This window comes from Antennarius striatus, chromosome 11 (genome assembly GCF_040054535.1).
Source record: "Antennarius striatus isolate MH-2024 chromosome 11, ASM4005453v1, whole genome shotgun sequence".
In the NCBI taxonomy this organism is placed as follows: domain Eukaryota; kingdom Metazoa; phylum Chordata; class Actinopteri; order Lophiiformes; family Antennariidae; genus Antennarius; species Antennarius striatus.
The window spans coordinates 10,562,882-10,582,956 of NC_090786.1; the positions used below are offsets into that span (position 1 = coordinate 10,562,882).

The 20,075-nt window shown below is 38.5% G+C and overlaps 2 protein-coding genes and 1 non-coding gene across 4 annotated transcripts; 1 reads left to right on the top strand and 2 right to left on the bottom strand.

Moving 5' to 3' along the window:
- Window positions 1-3,235: 3,235 nt before the first annotated feature.
- Window positions 3,236-10,027, bottom strand: LOC137604269 (otoraplin-like). The gene is made up of 5 exons (XM_068328313.1): window positions 8,698-10,027; window positions 8,053-8,112; window positions 7,776-7,915; window positions 7,570-7,680; window positions 3,236-7,473 (listed from the first exon to the last, which is right to left on the bottom strand). The coding sequence occupies exons 2-5, from the start codon at window positions 8,099-8,101 to the stop codon at window positions 7,450-7,452; spliced, it is 324 nt and encodes a 107-aa protein (XP_068184414.1). The 5' UTR covers window positions 8,102-8,112; window positions 8,698-10,027; the 3' UTR covers window positions 3,236-7,449.
- A 235-nt stretch (window positions 10,028-10,262) lies between these two features.
- On the top strand, window positions 10,263-19,747 carry gtpbp2a (GTP binding protein 2a). Of its 2 annotated transcripts, XM_068327991.1 has the most exons (12): window positions 10,263-10,674; window positions 12,203-12,229; window positions 13,144-13,328; window positions 13,553-13,661; window positions 13,750-13,947; window positions 14,188-14,362; window positions 16,245-16,464; window positions 16,832-16,967; window positions 17,062-17,120; window positions 17,208-17,379; window positions 17,477-17,641; window positions 17,838-19,747. In XM_068327991.1, exons 1-12 carry the CDS (start codon window positions 10,474-10,476, stop codon window positions 18,018-18,020), a joined length of 1,830 nt encoding a protein of 609 aa, XP_068184092.1. In that variant the 5' UTR covers window positions 10,263-10,473; the 3' UTR covers window positions 18,021-19,747. The 2 variants fall into 2 exon arrangements, with proteins under 2 accessions (XP_068184092.1, XP_068184091.1); XM_068327990.1 differs by having other exon boundaries at window positions 17,477-17,979.
- On the bottom strand, window positions 15,095-15,177 carry trnal-cag (transfer RNA leucine (anticodon CAG)). Its single transcript has one exon. It is a non-coding gene; the product is annotated as a tRNA-Leu (tRNA).
- Window positions 19,748-20,075: the final 328 nt, after the last annotated feature.

Genomic DNA, 20,075 nt, shown 5'->3' on the forward strand with positions numbered 1-20,075 from the left:
AGTAGAATGCTCCCACATCAGCTAAATAAATATGCCTATTTTGCGAAGAGGTTATTTCTAATATAATAGTATGACTAATATGTCAGGCAGCAGCCAGGTGACCTTGGCAAAATGTGATGATGATGGGGGCGTAACTTGTAAACAGCACACACAGCAGACCCAGCGTGTGGGTTCTGGTGCTCTTCCATTCTGAAAGGACATTAGGGCTAATGGTAATGGTATCTCAGAGGTTTCCAAGCCTCTCATCAGCACTGCCCTATATACAAGCAACCAAAGAGCATAGTCCATTAAGAAAGCAAACAACAGATATTTTTCATCTGCCACATGGAACACAGGGTAAACATGACTGTGCCACGAACAATAAGTGACGTGTGATCTGCTTTAGTTATCAGCAATGCTTAAAATTCCTCCGTTATCATTTAATAACATAAACAAACAGCCAGAGAGGAATGAATGAGAAGGGAGATGTACTGTGGAAAAAGGCGATAATGATTAAACATCTCTATGAATCTAGACAGTCTTTTGCACAACTGCTTTATTTAAGCTTCAGTCACTTGTGCGTGTGGATGGGCATGCCTTCCATGTGGCAGGGACTGTCATGGAAACCTGCAGTATGACACCTTTCATCAGACTCTTAACACAGATGTGAGAAATGCACTTTTGATTCAGCCTGAGATTAGTGATAACCACAGTGTCCTTATTTGTCAGTATAGCTCCTCTGCATTGAGAGAAACTAAGAACGAAGCCTGTCATTCTGCCAACAGGCTGTGGAGTGAGCACAGCTTATTACTGGATCTGTCATGTGTTGATTAATTTATTCAGAGCAGCCTCATTTATTTCAGTAAAGGTAATTAATTTGCATATAGTTTAATGGTTTTCAATTACCAGTTTTACAGACCATAGAATCATTGTTTCAGACATTACAGTATTAAAACCTGGTCATTTGACTTAGTCCACCCTGCAATGACTTACAATCCTTCCTTCAATAACTACTTCCCATCATGCCATTGTAAAAATAGGCAGGGAAGCAAAGTGTGCAAATATACTCTGCACTGACCGCTCCAAGAGGGTCAATAAAACTACAAGCTAAGTTGCATTCAGAGAGCTGCATTGCTTATTCTACCCCAACAATTGGCGAGGATACCCCACCCAATCAATACAAGGACCATTAGGCTTAACAAACCTGGCCTGTCTATAAACTACTTGCAGCCTCTTTAAAGCAACAACATGTAATCCAGGACAGCCTGTCTACCTGTCATGGCTGGTGGCAGTTGATTGGTGCAAAGCAAGATGTAATTTCAGTATTGAATCCTCGTCTTGATGTAATTCAAAGTTACCATACATATGGAGATGCAGATATGATATCGATAATGAAAGCTTGTGTTAACAGTTGCTGAGATTTGACATTTAGTAAATTGAGTCATACATGACGTGACGCAAATAGAAGACCTACACAAATGCACCATACGTAATGTGCTGTGTAGTGTTCAGCAAGATCAGACCTTCACAATGAGAGTTACTATGGGGTGAAAACATCACTTTATTGATCAAAAGTCGGGATCATACATAGCTTTGAAGAACAATTCAGTTTTCTGTTATTTATATTTATTTTCTTTCAAATACAATTGTCAATTTTCAGTTTGTTCTTTTTTCACAGAAATTGTTACAATGGTTACATAAAAAAATTTCTTGATGAAGTTCATTCCACTTGTCGAGCAATATGCTCAGTTCACTGTGAAATGTTATTGCTTGTATTGTATAGTCTGACGTTGCCTGTTACTTAACTGCAGTTGCTAAAACATAAATCACAGTAAAAAAAAAGAAAGTAGAAACTAACATCAATAAGTGACAGTTTGGTTTTAAAATAACAGAAAAGATAGAAATGTAGCGCAACACAGAATATAATGGTGTATTTAAATCTACAGTCAACATTTCACTTTGTTTTATATTTGCTCAAGATACATATACAGGTTTTCTTTCACAAGTTAATGGTTTTTTGTAATGGTTAATCGGTTGTCATGACAAACAGTATACAGTAGTTATAGCTCAGTTGTCTTGGCAGAAACCCCTCTCCAAAAACATTTGCAAGGAAGACTAGAGGATTTCTGATGAAAGCTTTCCATGACTCTATACTTGAACTATATGAAGTCGGGGCCCTACACTTCTCTTTCCAATGTAATTAGTTTGAAGCAGGGAGACTCCTCACAGCAAATTGAACCACCGCTTTTAGTTAAATGCAAGAGCACATTTTCATATTGAAATAAAACTTGTATTGTAGCTCTGCTGGAGTTATATACAGTGCAGAAAATGAAAAAAACTACAGTCAATCACTTTCAACATTTTCACGCTGTTACACAATGAAATGTCTCAGTGGGACTTTGATTGTTTCTCTTCTTAAGATGTTGATGATGTCATGACACATAAGCAGACAACATTCTCCAGGTTTACCTGTTGTATAAAGGTAAACCTGTATACAGGTAATTAGGAATTACAAATAATGATCCTAATTATTTGTAAGGATACCATCTGAATGAAAACAAGGTAAAATAATTGTTTCACAATAATGACTAAAATTTTATTAACTAAATGAGGATTATAAGAGATTGCAAAATTATCACTTTATGCAGACTTTATATTGTTGGTCTAATAAACAGCTTGATATACGTACATCCAACAGACACAACTCTACTAGTGGTACTTGCTTATTTGGTAACACACTATACAGGTCGCCAGTCAATCATAGGACTAACATTCCATTCCAGCAGAATAAAATGATTGGTTCATTGTAAGGCTGCAACATTAAAATGAAGTGTTGCAGCCCTTCAATGCTCTGATTAAAACTTCAGTTATTTTTATTTAATTGCTGTAGAGCTTTTAAGAATGTTATGAAGAAAACTATAAAGAAAAAGCAAGTATCATTATTTCTCTTGCCTGGCTTTCATTTTAAAGGCATGCATCTGAACATGCATCATCCTAATTATTTGTAAGGATACCATCTGAATAAAAACAAGGTAACTTGTTTTATTCACAACATGGTAACTTGTGTTCTGTCCTTACTAGCATGACAATCCTCATGTTAGTAAGGATTCTCACTAACATGATTTTTCAACCTTAACCAGCAAGCACTCCACCACCAACCTTTCTGTGTACCTTTCTGGTACCCAGAGAGATTGGACAAACCAAAGGAAAAAATGAAGGAGAGAGTGTTACTTGGATCAAAAAGTAAGGAGAGGAGTGTCTTGCAAAAAGAAGTTTATTCAGGTGTGACAAGAAAGTGGACAACAGTTGAGATGAGGACAAAAACACAGCAAAATGAATATAATCCACACTTTATTCACACTCTTTCAAACAGTTCTCTTGTTAGTTCTCACCTACTAAGCCAATTACTCTTTCACAAGCACTAAAACACTAACACTATTCATTATAGGGTAATATCCAGTAAAATGAGTCAGTAATATATGATACACAAAAAAGGACAGAGAGCAACAAACAGTTACTGACACCCAAAGCTGATCTTTCTTATTCAACGCTTTAAATTATTGCCATCTACACATGACATGACCCACTAATTGTGAAAGTTTCTCGACACAAAACTAGACTGATAGATGTATTTTCAGATCTTGAAGATATTAATCAAGTGAGAAGGACACCAGTGTTCCTTAGGCATCAGAGGTGATTGATTCTTCCTGACTGACTCATTGATTCATTCAAGCAGACAATAAGCTGACATTTTCTGACTCATATGAAGAAAATCTGTGCTGGCAAACCCTGTTATTCAAGCACAGACAAGACATTCCCAATCAAGTCTTTCTCTGGAGACACAATGTGTTTGTTCTTGTCATATGCATGCATAAAGCATAGTCTTCCATCATTCGAAGAAAAATAAAGTTTTTTGCCTGTCTGGAGTAAATAATCTCTCTCACTAGGAAAAAGCCCCTTTTTGTTTGCCCTTTAAAAGAAAGGAGATGTTCCATCAAATGCATTCACCCTGAGTCATCCCTATGTCTGAGGGCCAGCATGTTTGTGTTTCAACTTCAATTACTTTTTCATTTCCTCCTCAATTCAAAAAAATCCATGATTGCTCTTCCACAAAGGTGCTCTGGAATATCTTGCTTGCTATATAGGGGAACTCTCAAATATTTATTCAGTTATCTGCAGCTTTTTATTGTTTTACTGTATTACCATTTAATTGGTAAAACTATTTTTTCCTATTTTTCTCAATATTTGAACAGAAAACAATTGCTGAAATAAATGTCATTTTATAAATAATAATGGATTAGATTTATATAGTGCTTTACTGGACACTCAAAGTCGCTTTTACATTGGATCCATTATTCATTCACTCCTAATTCATACTTGGTGATGGTAAGCTACATATGTAGCCACAGCTGCCCCGGGGCAGACTGACAGAGGTGTGGCGGCCAATCTGCGCCTACGGCCAACAGCACAATCACACACATTCACATATCAGCGAGTGTCTCACTGGAGGCAAGGTGGATAAAGTGTCTTGCCCAAGGACACAACGACAAATGACTGAACAGGAGCGGGAATCGAACCACCGATCTTGAATCATTGGACGACCCGCTCTACCACTGAGCCACTGCCGCCCCACAAACAATTTTATCTCATTCAGGGCTACCAGACTGTTATGAAAACCACATGTGAGGTTGCTGGGTGATGCAGTAAAATGTCACTCACAGATGCTAACTGGACTAGACACTGTTGATTTCTCCGCTCTACGTGGTGCTGTGCTGCTAGGGGTGGAGGTGTGGGTGTGACACACAATGGAAAAAAATCTGACTTCCTGAAGCCTGTGTTTGGCAGCTGCTCCTTTGAGCTGACACGCAGGAAACACACAAGTGTGCACACGCATTAATCTGATCTGTCACGGTGTCTCTGCCTGTCACCATGGTAACACCCTAAAACTATAACTGTCTGAAGGAAAATTTACTTAGTTTGAATGACTTGCTGTGAAGGCCTAGGTGTACACAGACACAAATGACAATCAGCTGAAAAGATGCTGTGCTCCTGACCTCTTTATGACATTTGTTAGTAACAATCATTGGACTTAAGCTCTTTATATCGTCTGTAATGAGAACAATTCCATTCCAATATTACAACACATATAGGGATGCTATTTTCATTTTCATAGAGTTATCCTTGTCCAGCCTTTACATACAGAACAGGTTTGACGGGATTATGGTCTATCACTATTTTTTCAAAATCTGCTGAACAGAATTCAGTAAAATATCATACATGCTTTGTAAGAGCCTGACGTGTGCATCTCATAATTGGTTTCTTAATTTTGCTTGATTTGCTTAATGTTATATTTTTAAGTGCATTTAATCTGAAGCGATTTCCATATTACCCTGCTATCACTCTGCTGTAATGAGGTAAAGATCATCATTACAAACTGTCTTGTATCTTGTGACCTTGGATACAAGGTTCTTCTTCTTTTCTTTTCTTTTCTTTTCTTTTTTTTCTACATTTGATCTTCTCTCGTGAAATTACCCTGCTATAACAGACCGATTAGTTATGCCCCCGGTATGTTTTAGTATGGAACCCTTTGTAGTAGATCCCCATTTGAAGCATGTTTGTATTGATCAAAACCTGAAAGGGGACAGGAGATTGATTATAATCCATGACAGCCTGGTTCTCTAAATTTGTAAGCTTGCCTTTATAATGGTCCCTCAGGTCGGACTGATAGAAACTAATGAAAGTGGACTGCTGGTACAGGCCACACAAATCAATACATGTGGCAGTTATCTAAGACACTTTGTGACATGTCAAGCACATTTACAGGCAGCTCTGGAAAAATAAATCATCTTTCATAACAAATCATTTGATTGAGATTTTTACACACCACTATGTTTGGGAGGGTACTGTGACACATTAAGCGGATACTGATCATTCAAAACCGATCAAAGAGAGATTCAAATTGGGAAAAGTTAGCGGTGATAAAATGTTAGGCCATTTCATTTGCATGTGTGTGTGCGTGTGTGTGTGTGTGTGTGTGTGTGTGTGTGTGTGTGTGTGTGTGTGTGTGTGTGCGTGCGTGCGTGCATGTTTTGTTGGAAAGAGGGAGACATAGACAGAAAAAAAGAGAGAGACCGACTGTCAGTAGAAGAGTCAGATAAGATAGATAAGATTCGGACGACTGTTATGGACAAGATAATATGATGATACTTAATGGAAAATAAATTTACCGTGAAGTGAGATCATCACTATCATAAGCAAGGCTATGAAGGTCATATTCCCTTAAGTGTTAGTAGGGAACCTTTGTTAGCTTTAGATATGGTGTTGGACATTTACTATATTTCACAATGTGGTAGTGCTGCATAATCCATCCATCTACTCCTAAATTATTATCACTGTTGTCATTGGTTTGTAGATGTTTTGTCTTCCATTTTTCTATCTCTTTTTCACTTCCTGTCATTTCATTTTTGCTGTCTTTTTAATGATCTTGATTGAGTTGCTTAGCATCAACTGTCTCTGATTACATTATATCAAATCTTGTGCTCCCTCCTCATTTTGTCTGTTTGTTTGTGTCCCTTCTTGTGATTTCGAGGTCTGTCTTTAGTGTACCTGGGTCTTGTCTGCTAATGACCCTGTATTAGATAAATATAATTTTGTTAAGCTTTCGCAATATGTCTTTTTTAACTGTATGAGTCAACCAATGTTTAGACCAGGTCTCAATTGTCATAAGGCATAAACGAACTATTGAGGATATTTTTTATTGAACCTGTAAATAACTGGGCTAAATGTATATTACCTCTGAATTACGGAGTGTTTCCAATATCATTGTAGTCAGTAAACTAAATAGAATATTTTGGTTAGTGTGCTGTGTGGGTATATTTATTTCCATAATTACTTACAGAAATGACAACTGCAACATTTAACTGTAACAACGCTTACCTGTCAAAATAATTTATCAGGTTTTTCTTTTGTTCATCCAAAATGATACTGTGTTTTTACTTTCATTTCTTTAATATAATTTTACTTGTCTTCAGTCGTAATTGTTATTTCCTCGAGAGTAATCTTAACAAGCTCTATGTGTCTTGTAAGTTTTGAGCTTTTTTGAACAGATTTGTATCATGTCTTACATGCTCCTTGCAACTGCTTCAGTCAATAAAATTGTAGGATAACATCGTCACCAATATTATAATACACAAATTATCTTTTTAAATAATCAATATTTTGGATTGACTTCAGAAAGATTTATTGACCAAAGGGCTTTTTTGACTAAAACAAATAGACAAAGAACAATTTGATATGCAGAAAGGGTGTCAAACTATGTGCTGAGGAGGGTTTTGCTTCAAGTTTTCATTCCAGCATGGAGAAAACTGTCTACTTGCTATGTTTTCTTTATAAGAGCTAGAGTTATGAAAAACAAGGCATGAAAGGAGAGAGTTTAGTCTTTCCATCTATTTTTTCTTCTTCTGCCTTCTCTTAATCACAGTAGAAGTCAGTTGCCTGCAAAGAAGTGAAAACAGATCAGTGTTGACCACCCCATTTTAAGCCATGTAATGTTCCTTTCAAATATTGTCATAAAGACACAAATGTACTTACAGTTGTGGGAATCTTTACTGTATCTTCCACAAACTTCTGTGTTTCCTTCATCACAGTTGCAGGAAAGTATCCAATGATACCCATCTGGTCAACATACCGTTCACCATAAATCTGTCAGTCCAAATAACAAAATTACATGATCTCTCCAAAAAATCAGCAACATCCATATGAATTTGTAACGGCTGTGTGGTTAAATAGTCACATACACTTCCAGACCAGAAGACTCCAGCGCCCTCCTTTGGTACAAGTTTAGAATACACATAAACCACCTGACCCCTCCTGATGTTGATAAATCTGCAGTCAGGAGCAATGAAGTCATCCAAGGCTGTGGCCATGGAGAGGACATCTAAAAAGCATAACACACAAAAGAGGACCGGACATATAAACTCAAAAAGTGCATTGTACTTAATTATTTTAACAACATTAACTTTAAGGACACACTCTGCACACTGTGCCATGCTTTTCTTAAGTTGTTTGACTTACTTGAGCATTCTGCATCGCCACAAATCTTGCTGTCTGCTAGTTTATCCATGCGAACTGCCTCTGCAGTATTGTGCAGTCCCATGCAGAGAAAAATCACCAGTGAATAATTCATTCTGAGCAAGAGAGCAGTGTCTTTTAAGAGTAAATGTGGATGTTGGAAGTAACTTAAAGCTGTAAACATCAAAAAAGTTTTCACTGAACCAGAGCTGAATGGGCTGAGCCCTTTTTTATAGGTTCCTTGACCAATCAGGTTTGCTGATTGGTCAACACCCCTGGATAACTACAGGGGTGTTGGCTGACTTTTTCCATGTCTCAGTCTTTTTACAGAGGCAAGCAGTCACAATTTGGGTGAAGTTGGGAAAAAAATGAAGCTAATACTTGAACAGAAGATTTCTAAATTCTTCAAGAGAGTGAAGACACTTTATACATGCTGCTGGCATCCTAGTGTGAAGGAGTAACCACAAGTCTATTTTGATTTTGTTAAAGTACTTATTTACTGTATGTAAATATAAAATAAATATTTCAATACTTTTATTGAATCAAAGACTGAATTCATCACATAATGCACACACATTGAAAAAGTGGGGTCAGAATGAGGTTAATAGAAGTACTTAGAGTGTTATTGACTTTTATCAATATACTCACCATCTCTCCTCTGTACGTGTCCAAACCATCAAAGTCAGCTGTCCCTAACTTTGTCTCCAAAACATCTCACCATGGCTGTTCCTCTGATGAACTCTTTTGTGATCCTATCCAACCCGGTCACTCCTAGAGAGAACCTCAACATCTTCATTTTGGCCAAATCCAGCTCTGTCTTCTTTTCAGTGGCACAGTCTCTAATCCATGCATCTTGGCTGGCCTTACCACTGTTTTATAAACTTTGCTCTTCATTCTAGCAGAAACTCTTCTGTCATATAAGACACTTGACACTTTCCACCAGCCTGCTTCGATGTGTTTCCTCACCTCCTTACCACACTCACCTTTGTCCTGGACTGTTGACCAGAAATTTTTAAAGTCCTCCACCTTTGCTATTTCGTCTCCTTGTAGCTTCACCCTTCCTTCTCCACTCCTCTCATTAATCATTTATACACAAATATTGTTTTATTCTGGTTGATTTTCATTCCACTCCTCTCCAACGCATGCCACCACCTTTCTAAATGCTCTCCCACCTGCCCCCTGCTTTCACTGTAGATCACAATGTCATCTGCGAACGTCATGGTCCATGGGGATTCCAGTCCAACCTCATCTGTCAGCCTGTCCATCACCACTGCAAACAGGAAGGGGCTCAGAGCTGATCCCTGATGCAGTCCCACCTCATTGATTGCTTACTGATTGCTTATTTTTTTCACGATTAAACCCTCTAACCCAGCTTGTATTCACCTGACATTGTAGTAAAACTACAATCCCTGAAGCTTGACAATCATACACTACTAATGTGATCTATAGCAGCTAATGGTCGGACCACCTTTGAATTGGTGGAAAACAACAGCATCCAACATGCTTCTTATTGTTAAGTTTCTCTTTAATGAGGTCAAGGGTTTCCCTGGAGATTCAAAGTGCTTGGAGTCAATGGATGAGTCATGTACTCCGAACCAAACACCTGACGGCACTCTTTCCCCCTAGGCTTGGATATTACATCACTCAAAAGGTTATTATGACATACAGTGTTGAGTTGTCACCAACATGGCAAAGCCAACTTCATGGAAGTAGTACTCCTTGTTACCGTATAATGACATACATTAATTGATATAAAGGTATAACGTGAATAAATAAAGCCAAGCCATTTACCCTCGTTGTTAAGATTTTTTCCCTAAATACTAGTTTTATGCTTTTCACTAAAACATTATTGAAGACATCATCGAATTCCCACTATACTCTTTTAACGCCAAATTAAATTAAGTAATTCTTACATTAAAGTTAATGGCATATTTATTCTTTTGTTATCATCTCTACCCGGCCTCCAAATAAATTTTTATAAAGTCGAGTTGTTTCCTTGTCGTCTGACGCAAACCGCTGCAAAAACAGCTTGTTTGGGGCTCACACGATTTTAATCCAAGTTAGCTAAAACGGGCGGAGTTTAAAAATGTATTGAGGCTCACTGTGGTTGGAAACAAACAACCGCTCGCTTGTGCGCTGTAGTTACAAGAAACAAGCACACCCTATTACGTTCTTCCTGTGACGTCAGTACGTACTCTCTAAACTCAAAACGACGTTCTCGGACTTTTGCTGTTATTGTTGGTGGAATTCCGAGACGACCGGTGTATTGTTTTGACTTTGAGAACCTCCTAAAAGCGCAAACAGCCTATTGTTCCTTCCTCATAAACACCTGCATTCTTGAGCTGAGGTTTGCCGGAAAATTTATCCTTCTATTTATTAAGGTAGTGGTGAGAAAACAAACTATCTAAGATCCTAAAGTCGCTGATGGATGCGGGGGTATCGGAGTTATTTTGTTCAGGAAATGGACACGGTTCTGGATCTCACGGGGTTACATCAAACTTCAAACCGGGAAATGGCTTTGGATTAGCTGCCAAAAAGGCTTGTGTCAAGACCACCAAGAAATCTAAGGCTCGACTGTCTCGCAACTTCAAGCTGAACATTAACACTCCGTATCTACCTCCAGAGGTAAAGATGTGTATAATCAAACTAAAAGTTGTCCAAACTAATCAAACTAGTGTTGTTTTGTAACAGCGGTAGTTTTAGATTCTCATTGTGTTCCACTTTTAGACGCTATCATCCGATTTCTGTTTGAACCTGTAGTGACACGTAAACAGTCCGTAGCTGAAAGCAATTGTAAAAATGAATGGAATAATACCTTGATGACCACTGAATTAACACTCTAGCTCTCGTTTTAAATTTACACTTGGTATAAAGTACACAATAACCTTAGGTTAGCAATGAATGTTTAGGTGAAGTAAAATACACTTCCATAAGGTTGCTGGTGAGCTATACCGCCAGCTAGCAGAGGAGGAAGAGCTCTACAGTATAGTAAATATATAGTCGAGTGGGTGTGTTCTCAGAAGGGCTACATATGGTGTTACTAATGTCAGCATTATAACCGCTGATATTCAGTGAGCCTCTGGCTATGTTACTACACAGGAACTAAAGAGCCTTTTTTAATATTATATGTAGTCACATTTGTAATCTAATGTTGGCTATGTGATCTTTCCAATCGCTTAAACGGACCTCATCGTTTGCCCCCAGCCTAAGAGTTGTTGCATCATACACCCAGCTGCTGTCCTGCACTTGTCAGTGTCAGAGCAGCCTTGATGTGTTTGTCTACTTTTTTGGTACCAGTTAACCTGAACTGTTATTGACTTTTATCATATATGTGTAAGTGTGATTTGCATAAAAACACATCCAAGTAGCTGTACATTAAATCCAGTCAGATTACTTCTTTTAATCAATAGCCAGTTGTCTATAACAACATGGCAAGTTTCTTTTAATTATTGGAGCTGATTAGCAGTGCTTTAGTTTTTATTAGTGGAAATATCATTTTGATATGTCAAAATATTTTGACACACAGCACTTTTTATACCAATGGTGACATGTTACAAAAAATATTTTCTCGTGTGTTCTCATTTCACTTCAACCAGTTAGAATTTACAGATATCTGTAGTTTTGTTATTAATGTCAATATTTTGTTATTAATGTCAGCTGGGACATGTCACACCGATTTTCATATTCTTTTCTACATGTCACAATGTCAATTTCACATGTCTAGAGTATTGATTTAATGATTTGACAATTGCATGTCAGGTATCTGAAATCTAATGCTGATTCTAAATATCTGAAATTATTTTCTTACTAGTGCCTATTACATGCCAACATATCAAGAATTTAATTTTGACTCATCCGATTGATATCTAGAATTGCATGTGTGATATCTGTAATGTAAGAACCATTGTAGATTGTGACAACAAATATTGTCACCAGTAAGAAATGCATTTCTTATCTTTTGCCTTTGAGTCAAAATTACATTGCAGCTATACGATTTTTTACTAGTCAAAAATCAATTGTTGGTTGTTGCAATTGCTTTGAATTCTACTGATTAAATGTTAGAATGACTTGTTTGTTTGAAGAGCCCTGCTCACCTACTGTCTGACCACAGCTGTCTCTTTCTTTCTCTTTTTGTTTCTGTCCCATCTTTTAGGCTGCAGAAGGAAATATAGAGTATAAGGTAAACAAATTAATTGTCATATATGCAAATCATGTTTTCTTTTCTAAGCTGCTTTACAGAAACCAAGTCAGCCCAGTTTCAGAATCAAGTCATTCCACCCGAATGAAATAATCCCACGATAGCATGGCCCCCATAGATTATTTAGTAATCATTAAAACCAGAAATTGGAACAACACTGATATCATTGTGAGTTTCATAGGTATTCAATTAAAACTTTGTTTTAAACTGGTGATATTGTTTCAAGATCTAGCTTAGTGATTTTTAAAGACATTTCAAATTTGGTACAGTTTCAACTATCATTTGATTTTAGCTACCAGTCTGTAGCATTATACAAAAATTTTCTCATACTGGTGAAGTTTCTGTAAGCCCTATGAATTTAAACACTTGATCATCAGATCAGGACTATTACTTGGATCAAGTTTACACTTTTTGTGTATGCCAGATTCTATGGGGATGCGGTCTTGTAATTTGTATCCAAGCATTGTAGGCATAATCCATGATTCAAGTTAGAAGAAAAAATCATGGAATTACCTTATCCTGCAAATTAATTAATTAATTAATTAATTAATCACTTTTACAGTAAACTCTGACAGACAAAAAAATGAACCTTTGCGACTAAAAACAGTGCTTCCTCACTGGAGCCAACTATAATAATGATCATCTAATGTTCAGATCAGGCTCTTTGACTTAAGAGTGTGGAGTTTGTTGGTATACATTTATCATTATTAGAATAAAGTGTCAGCAAAATGTACCTACATATATATTTGTTTATAAGTGAAGACTCACATTGTGTACCATGGAAAGCAATAGCCCAGTGGATTAGCAGAAATACTTCTAGCATTTTGACAGCTGCGTACCGTGACACAGCAACGTAGAGTTTTTTTCAGGTTTTTAATGACTTTCTTTTTGTCTAGCTGAAACTGGTGAACCCCACACAATACCGCTTGGAGCACCTGGCAACACAAATGAAATGGCGACTACAGGAGGGTCGTGGCGAAGCTGTCTATCAAATAGGTGTCGAGGATAACGGGATGCTAGCGGGACTATCAGACGACGATATGAGGACATCACTAAAAACACTTCACAAGTTGGCTGAGAAGTAAGATGAGATCTTAACAAACTCACTTCTTAACACCGTTGGGTTATGCTGCTGTATTTATTGTATGGCATCAAATTATTATCCTCATCAAAAAGTAGGTATGAATATTTACTATTATCAGTAAAACTTGATTCAGATTTACATGAGCATTCGGTAAGCAAGAAGTGACCATTTTCGTAAACAATCAAAACACCATAGAATATCTGTTTAATTGTCTTTGACAGAGTTGGGGCTGACATCGCTGTTCTCAGAGAACAAGAGTTGGACCTTGACGCTGATGTCCCTCGAAAGATTGCTGAGGTTCTCATCCGCAAAGTGCCAGATGACCAGCAGGTTAGTAGGGTTACTGCCCTTTTGTTTGTGGTTCTTTTTTTTTGTTTGATCAGTTTTTTAAAATACTTATTTTTGTTTTTTCCTGCAGTTCTTGGATCTTCGGGTAGCTGTACTGGGTAATGTAGACTCAGGCAAATCCACGCTTCTGGGTGTTTTGACACAAGGGGAGCTGGACAATGGACGAGGAAGAGCGAGGCTCAACCTTTTCAGACATTTGCATGAGATTCAGACCGGACGCACTTCAAGCATCAGCTTTGAGATTCTCGGTTTCAACAGTAAAGGAGAGGTGAGAGAACATCCAACACAATAGAAAAATTAATGTATCCCTTTGTCATAAACAACAGCATGATTCTAATACATTATATTGTTGTTAATGAGCTATGGGGTTTGTGGAAAAGTATGCAAAATGGAAAGGAATCTCACAAAAACTAATGACATATAGTCATTACTATGTGATGAAACTGTTGCATCCCAAAAAATGTTTGTGAATTATATGTATGCTGACTAATGCCCTGCTTGCCCCTAGGTCGTGAATTACAGCGATTCTCGAACAGCAGAGGAGATTTGTGAGAGTGCCTCCAAAATGATCACATTCATTGATCTGGCAGGTCACCACAAATATTTGAAGACCACCATCTTTGGCCTGACCAGCTACTGTCCAGATTTTGCTATGCTAGTCGTCAGTGCAAATACTGGCATTGGTTAGTATTTATTTATTAATGATTAGGTTTCTGTTAATTTTGTGAGAGGACTGAAGTCAGTTATAAAGTGCTTGTGTCTCTGTGTGTATGCTATCTGGTTTTAACACATTCTCAATCAGATAAGTCACCCTGAAACTGTCACGTCACAGACACATAGACTCGTTATGGACACTTGCAGGGTCAATCTGGCCAAGAGCATATATCTGTATACGCCACATCTCTGTATAGGAGCCTGACTGTTGCCTAAGCACTTGGCAGACACAAGATATCTGGGTAACAGACCACCATTGTTATTGTAGGCACTTATCCCACCTACCCACCCCCATTAAAACATGTTTTCTCCCCAAGTAATAGTTTGCTTCAGTTCTTGAAAATGAACATTTTTGCGGTATTTTGAAAATGTAGAACATCCAGCTCACGCTGGTTTTTATGTCATGATGGCTGAGTGGTCTAACTCGCTGCGTTCAGGTTGCAGTCTCCCCTGGAGGTGTGGGTTGGAATCCCACTTCTGACAGCAAAGTTGTCCTTTCAAAGTAAAACACAACATTTCTACTGTCACACCAAGAAAAGTGAACAAACCGTTGAGCATTAATATATAACTGCTCTTATTGATTGGTCCAATTACCACCCATGCATAAGCAAGGGAGTTTATATGCATGGAGATTAAGTTGAAATCTGAACTGTAACACATATTGTCTGATTCTGTAAAAATGAAATAAACAAAAACATTATTGTCAGAAGTGGGATTCGAACCCACGCCTCCAGGGGAGACTGCGACCTGAACGCAGCGCCTTAGACCGCTCGGCCATCCTGACATATTGGTTGTTGTCGACACAGCAAAATGAGCAAAGGGGAGGCCCGGTGACAATCACTGGTGCAACATGTACCCCCAGATAACGACTCTTGAAATCTTGTGACCAGCTGTTAAGGCCCTCTCTGCTTTAAAACCACCACATATTCTCTTTCTCAGCATCAGCAGAGCTTTCCTAAATAAATTATTCATAATTGATTATGAATTAATTAAAAAGCTGCTTTTAGCTTTTTAACCACACGGCAGAGGAACAGCGCTCAAGTGTTGGCACTTTCTGTACAATAGGATTTGCTGTATTTGCCTGTGTGTCTCTTCAGAAATAGAACACATAGGGAGAAATGGGGTCAAGAATGACGACCAGTTATGTAGCAGCCGAAAGAGGATACGGTGTCTGCAACCCAAGAGCAACAGTTTTAATTATGAAACAGAGTAATGGATCCTTGTCTTGCATAGGGCTCCTCTTGGACTGGATCTGTGAAAAGCCAAAAAACCCAAAGGTGGAGGAGTCATCTTGCATCAATCTGATACGTCACCATTGAATTATTTTGGCATTTCCAGTTCATTAATTTCAAGTAAATAAGACGAATGAATTGTTTTCCTACTCAGCGGTATTTTGGATGCTCTAAAAATAACACACAGCAAGCAAAAGAGCGTGCCACTCAGCTGACATGGGGGTCAGGTTATTTTGAGACTATATGTCCTTATAAATGTATGTTGTGGGCCACTATGCTTGAACTCAGGAGTAATTTTTAGCATGGTAACAGAAAAATAACCTACTATCCATTTTACTGGCCATCACATTGTTTATAAAGAATCATCATCTGCTAGACATGACAGCTAATATATGAATATTCCCGAAACATTATCCCATTTACTTTCTTCGATGATGCAGCAATAAATCATCATGGGAATCTACCTGCTCTTCTCTGGGTGCACATGGTCTCTTGACCCTCTGACTCGCGTTAACTGCTGGCAGAGAAACTGCATTATCTAAGGTCATGGCAGTTCTTTCTGTCTGGGATGTGGTTTTCTTGTAAACCTAATCTCTTCTTTTTAAAACTTTTTCTCCAGCTGGTACAACACGGGAGCATCTTGGACTCGCCACTGCACTCAAAGTGCCCATATTCATTGTTATCAGTAAGGTGGACCTCTGTACACGGGCCACGGTGGAGCGCACTGTGCGGCAGCTGGAGCGTGTCCTGAAGCAGCCAGGCTGCAACAAGGTGCCCATGGTCATAAGCAACAAGGACGATGCTGTCACAGCGGCACAGCAGTTCGCCCAGTCACCAAGGTGAGGAACAAGTACAGCATTTTCTGCACTATAAGGCTCACTGGACTATAAGGCGCACCTTCAATGAATGGTCTATTTTAAAACTTTTTTCATATATAAGGCACATTGATTATAAGGCACATCTGATTATAAGGCACACCTTCAATGAGTGGCCTATTTTAAAACGGTTTTCACATATAAGGCGCAATGGATTATAAGGTGCACTGTTGGTTTTTGACAAAATTAAAGGCTTTTAGGTGCGCCTTATAGTGCAGAAAATACTGTAGTTACATATGTGCTTTGTCATTTCTAACCCTTGTAATCGTAAAAGAAATCAACCAGTGATAGTCCAGGTGTCCTAATTTTATGCTTTCACACTTCCTGGCAGCATCACCCCCATCTTCACCTTGTCCAGTGTGTCTGGAGAGAGTCTAGACTTGCTCAAGGTCTTCTTTAATATCATCCCTCCTCTCAGCAACAGCAAGGAGCAGGAAGAGCTCATGCAACAACTAACAGAGTTCCAGGTAGTTTTAAACGGAGGCAGTCAGTTCACACAAATTTCTATATTTAAATACATGCTCATTATGATGTAAATGACATTGTAATGTGTTATTACAGGTTGATGAGATCTACACAGTGCCTGAGGTTGGGACTGTAGTCGGAGGCACTTTGGCCAGGTCAGTGTATTGAAACGTATACTTCATTCCGCCATTGTTCTTTGTCTCAAAGACTCTCTCTGACCCTGTTTTATTTTTTCTGTGCAGTGGAATTTGCCGTGAGGGTGATCATCTTGTGGTGGGACCCACAGGTTCCGGCCAGTTCCACGAGTTGGTCATTGGGAGCATACAAAGGAATCGCTCTGCATGCAGGGTACTCAGGGCTGGCCAGGCTGCCACACTTGCCTTGGGCAACTTCAATCGGTCGCTACTACGAAAGGTCAGGCTTTTTATGTTCATGCCATGTTTGTCAAACTCTTGTTTTTGGTGAACACTTCTTTGTAGTTTACAAATTTTTGTGGAACATCCATTTACAGGGCATGGTGATGGTGAGCCCAGAAATGAATCCTACCATCTGCTGGAAGTTTGAGGCCGAGATTGTGCTGCTTTTCCATGCCAAGACCTTCCACAAGGGCTTCCAGGTGACTGTACACATCGGCAATGTAAGACAAACCGCAACTGTGGAAGCTGTGTATGGCAAGGTTAGTTCATCCGCCGTTAGTTCATCCGCTCCTGTGTCATTGTTGTCTTCACTTCTTAATGCTAGACTTGCTACAGTAAATGCCTGTGTCTTACCTTCAGCAGATTACTGCAACTCAAGCTGTTATAATACTTGGTTTATTCTCAGTGCTTTCTCGTTTTCCTTCCTATTTTTAATAATACATCAATGAACCTCAGGAGGAGCTGAGAACTGGAGAAAAAGCAGAGGTTCTCTTCAAATTCATCAAGCACCCAGAATACCTGAAGGCAGGAGCTAAGGTGCTTTTTACCCAGGGTGTGACTAAAGGTATTGGTCATGTCACCAAGTTGCAGCCCATCACCCAGTATCTGCCATCCCAAAACCAGGATGAGGAATCCTAATGTTTCAGTGATCCCCAACAGAAACCCTGTCCCAGCCAAAAATATATATTATAAACAGGCTCAAGCTTTCTTCAAAAGCTGCCTTGTTTCATGCAAAAAATCTCAGTTTTGCTCGTGCAGTCCGTTTTCCAAAGTTTTCATATCATGATCAGAATTCGTACCTTACATACTTTAAGGTAACTTCTGTTTTACCTATTTGCTGGTATGAAGCGGTCAGTTGCTATACAAGGAATCTATTCAGAAAACGCCTCCAACCACCTCTTTGGTTGTGTTGAGCTATGTGTCAAAGTGATTTTAACAAAAAAAACAACTCAACATGACAACACACACAGATCAATAAATTTCAGCTAGAAAGGTTGTTTTGTTCATTTTGAAGTGATACTAGTTTATACCTACATGCAGTCCTAAGACAGACTGAAAAAATATGCACAAGCTTGGACCTAAGCAGAAATTCTTGAAAATTCTGAGGCAGATAATATGCAAACCTGACACTTGCAAACCTGAGATGCCTGTATATTAACATGTAACACCGGTGGCGTCGTTGTCATGGCTGCAGATTAGCCGCGCTGTGTTATCGGCACGCTTCCTGGCTGATAATGACAAATCTGTAATCCCACTTCATTTGCATGCATAAATCATTTTTGATGTAACCAGTAATGAATTATGTGAGATATTGTTGTTCGTTTCAGCACAGCTAAGTTACCATCTCTAAGCTATACTGCTCTGCAAGGGCACTTTATGTGGGTGAAGGAGGATATTGTATGCAGTAAGAACTTAACCCCGTTTGCACATTGCCCTGCCAAGATAAGTCAAAGTGGTCGTCAGCTGATAGCTGGTTTTGTTATGTCTCATGTCTGAGAGTCCTGTTTTTTTATTCACAATGCCTCATAATAGAGCAGCAAAATAGCAGCTGCCAATCTCTTTAAGTGCCTCAGTTACTCAGGTCAGTGTAGATTTCACGTTAGACGGCATTCCACTCACAGAACTGCTTTGGTCGAGGATTTTACCACTGATTTGGGGAGGAAAGGGAGGATTTACCAAAAACAAAAAGTTTTTCCCAAAGAGATTTGCTTGTTGATGGATTTTTTAGTATGTGAAGCTGCCTGATACAGCTTTGTGTAGAAGTATTTTTCAATGACTTGATGTCGTGTCTTCACTCGTTACTGATGTCACTAACTTTGAAGGGTTTTCACACAGTGCCTAGTGGAACTACCATTTGAGTAGCCTTCCACTACACCTCAAAGTCCTTAGCAAAAACATCTAAAGAAGTTGGTGCTACACCTTTATGATTAAAAGACGACTGAAAGTAAATCTCAGTTCAAGGCTGCTCTAGGTCTTATTAGGTTGTTGACTTATAGACTGCTGTCACACTCACCTCAACGTTAAAGGACAACTAAATGTGTGCATTTGTTTGTGCATTTTGTTATTGTGTGGTGAAAAAAACCTGACATTTATTTCAACACGTAATTTTCAATCCATGTTCACTTTCAACCAAATCATTTACCCTTTTGTGCATTTAAATGTGTTTAAATGAATCAGTAGTATTGCATAGGCTTCTAGTGGTTTAAGATTTTAGTTCTTTTTGAAACCATCACATGTTCACTATTTAGAGCTCACATTGAAGACTTGTTTTCCTTTTAATCAAAATTGTAATATTGTCATTATTTGGGTGAAATGCAATATTTATGTACAGATCCAATTTGTGTATATTAAAGAATGGAACTTCTATTACCTCTTTAGATGTCCAGTTGTCCTTTGTTTTTAAAGTGTGTCTTCATACACCGTGTCACAAGTTTGTGCCTTATTTCATAAAATCATATTTCAAAATACTTGATTATGTTTTACTGGAAGCGCTCTTCTTGTCCACTTCCAATCTGATGCAAGAAGGTGTAACAGTAATTTCCTCATTCAGTTGTCCTTCTATGCTTTGCAGTACAAACTACTGTCCAAACATGAAGAAAAATAAAACAGATTTGTTCTCATACTGTGAATGCACCCTTGTTATATGACAGACTTGACATGTCTCTCTGTATCTTGTTGTTCACAAGATATTGT

Excerpts from the sequence above, each read along its gene's own strand:
- LOC137604269 (XM_068328313.1), bottom strand. The coding sequence starts at position 8,101 with ATGGATAAACTAGCAGACAGCAAGATTTGTGGCGATGCAGAATGCTCA. Across the intron at positions 7,916-8,052 it reads TGGCGATGCAGAATGCTCAA|ATGTCCTCTCCATGGCCACA; the intron begins GTAAGTCAAACA and ends TATGCTTTTTAG. Across the intron at positions 7,474-7,569 it reads CAGTAAAGATTCCCACAACT|GCAACTGACTTCTACTGTGA; the intron begins GTAAGTACATTT and ends ACTTCTTTGCAG.
- gtpbp2a (XM_068327990.1), top strand. The coding sequence starts at position 10,474 with ATGGATGCGGGGGTATCGGAGTTATTTTGTTCAGGAAATGGACACGGT. Across the intron at positions 14,363-16,244 it reads CAGTGCAAATACTGGCATTG|CTGGTACAACACGGGAGCAT; the intron begins GTTAGTATTTAT and ends CTTTTTCTCCAG. Across the intron at positions 16,968-17,061 it reads AACAACTAACAGAGTTCCAG|GTTGATGAGATCTACACAGT; the intron begins GTAGTTTTAAAC and ends GTGTTATTACAG.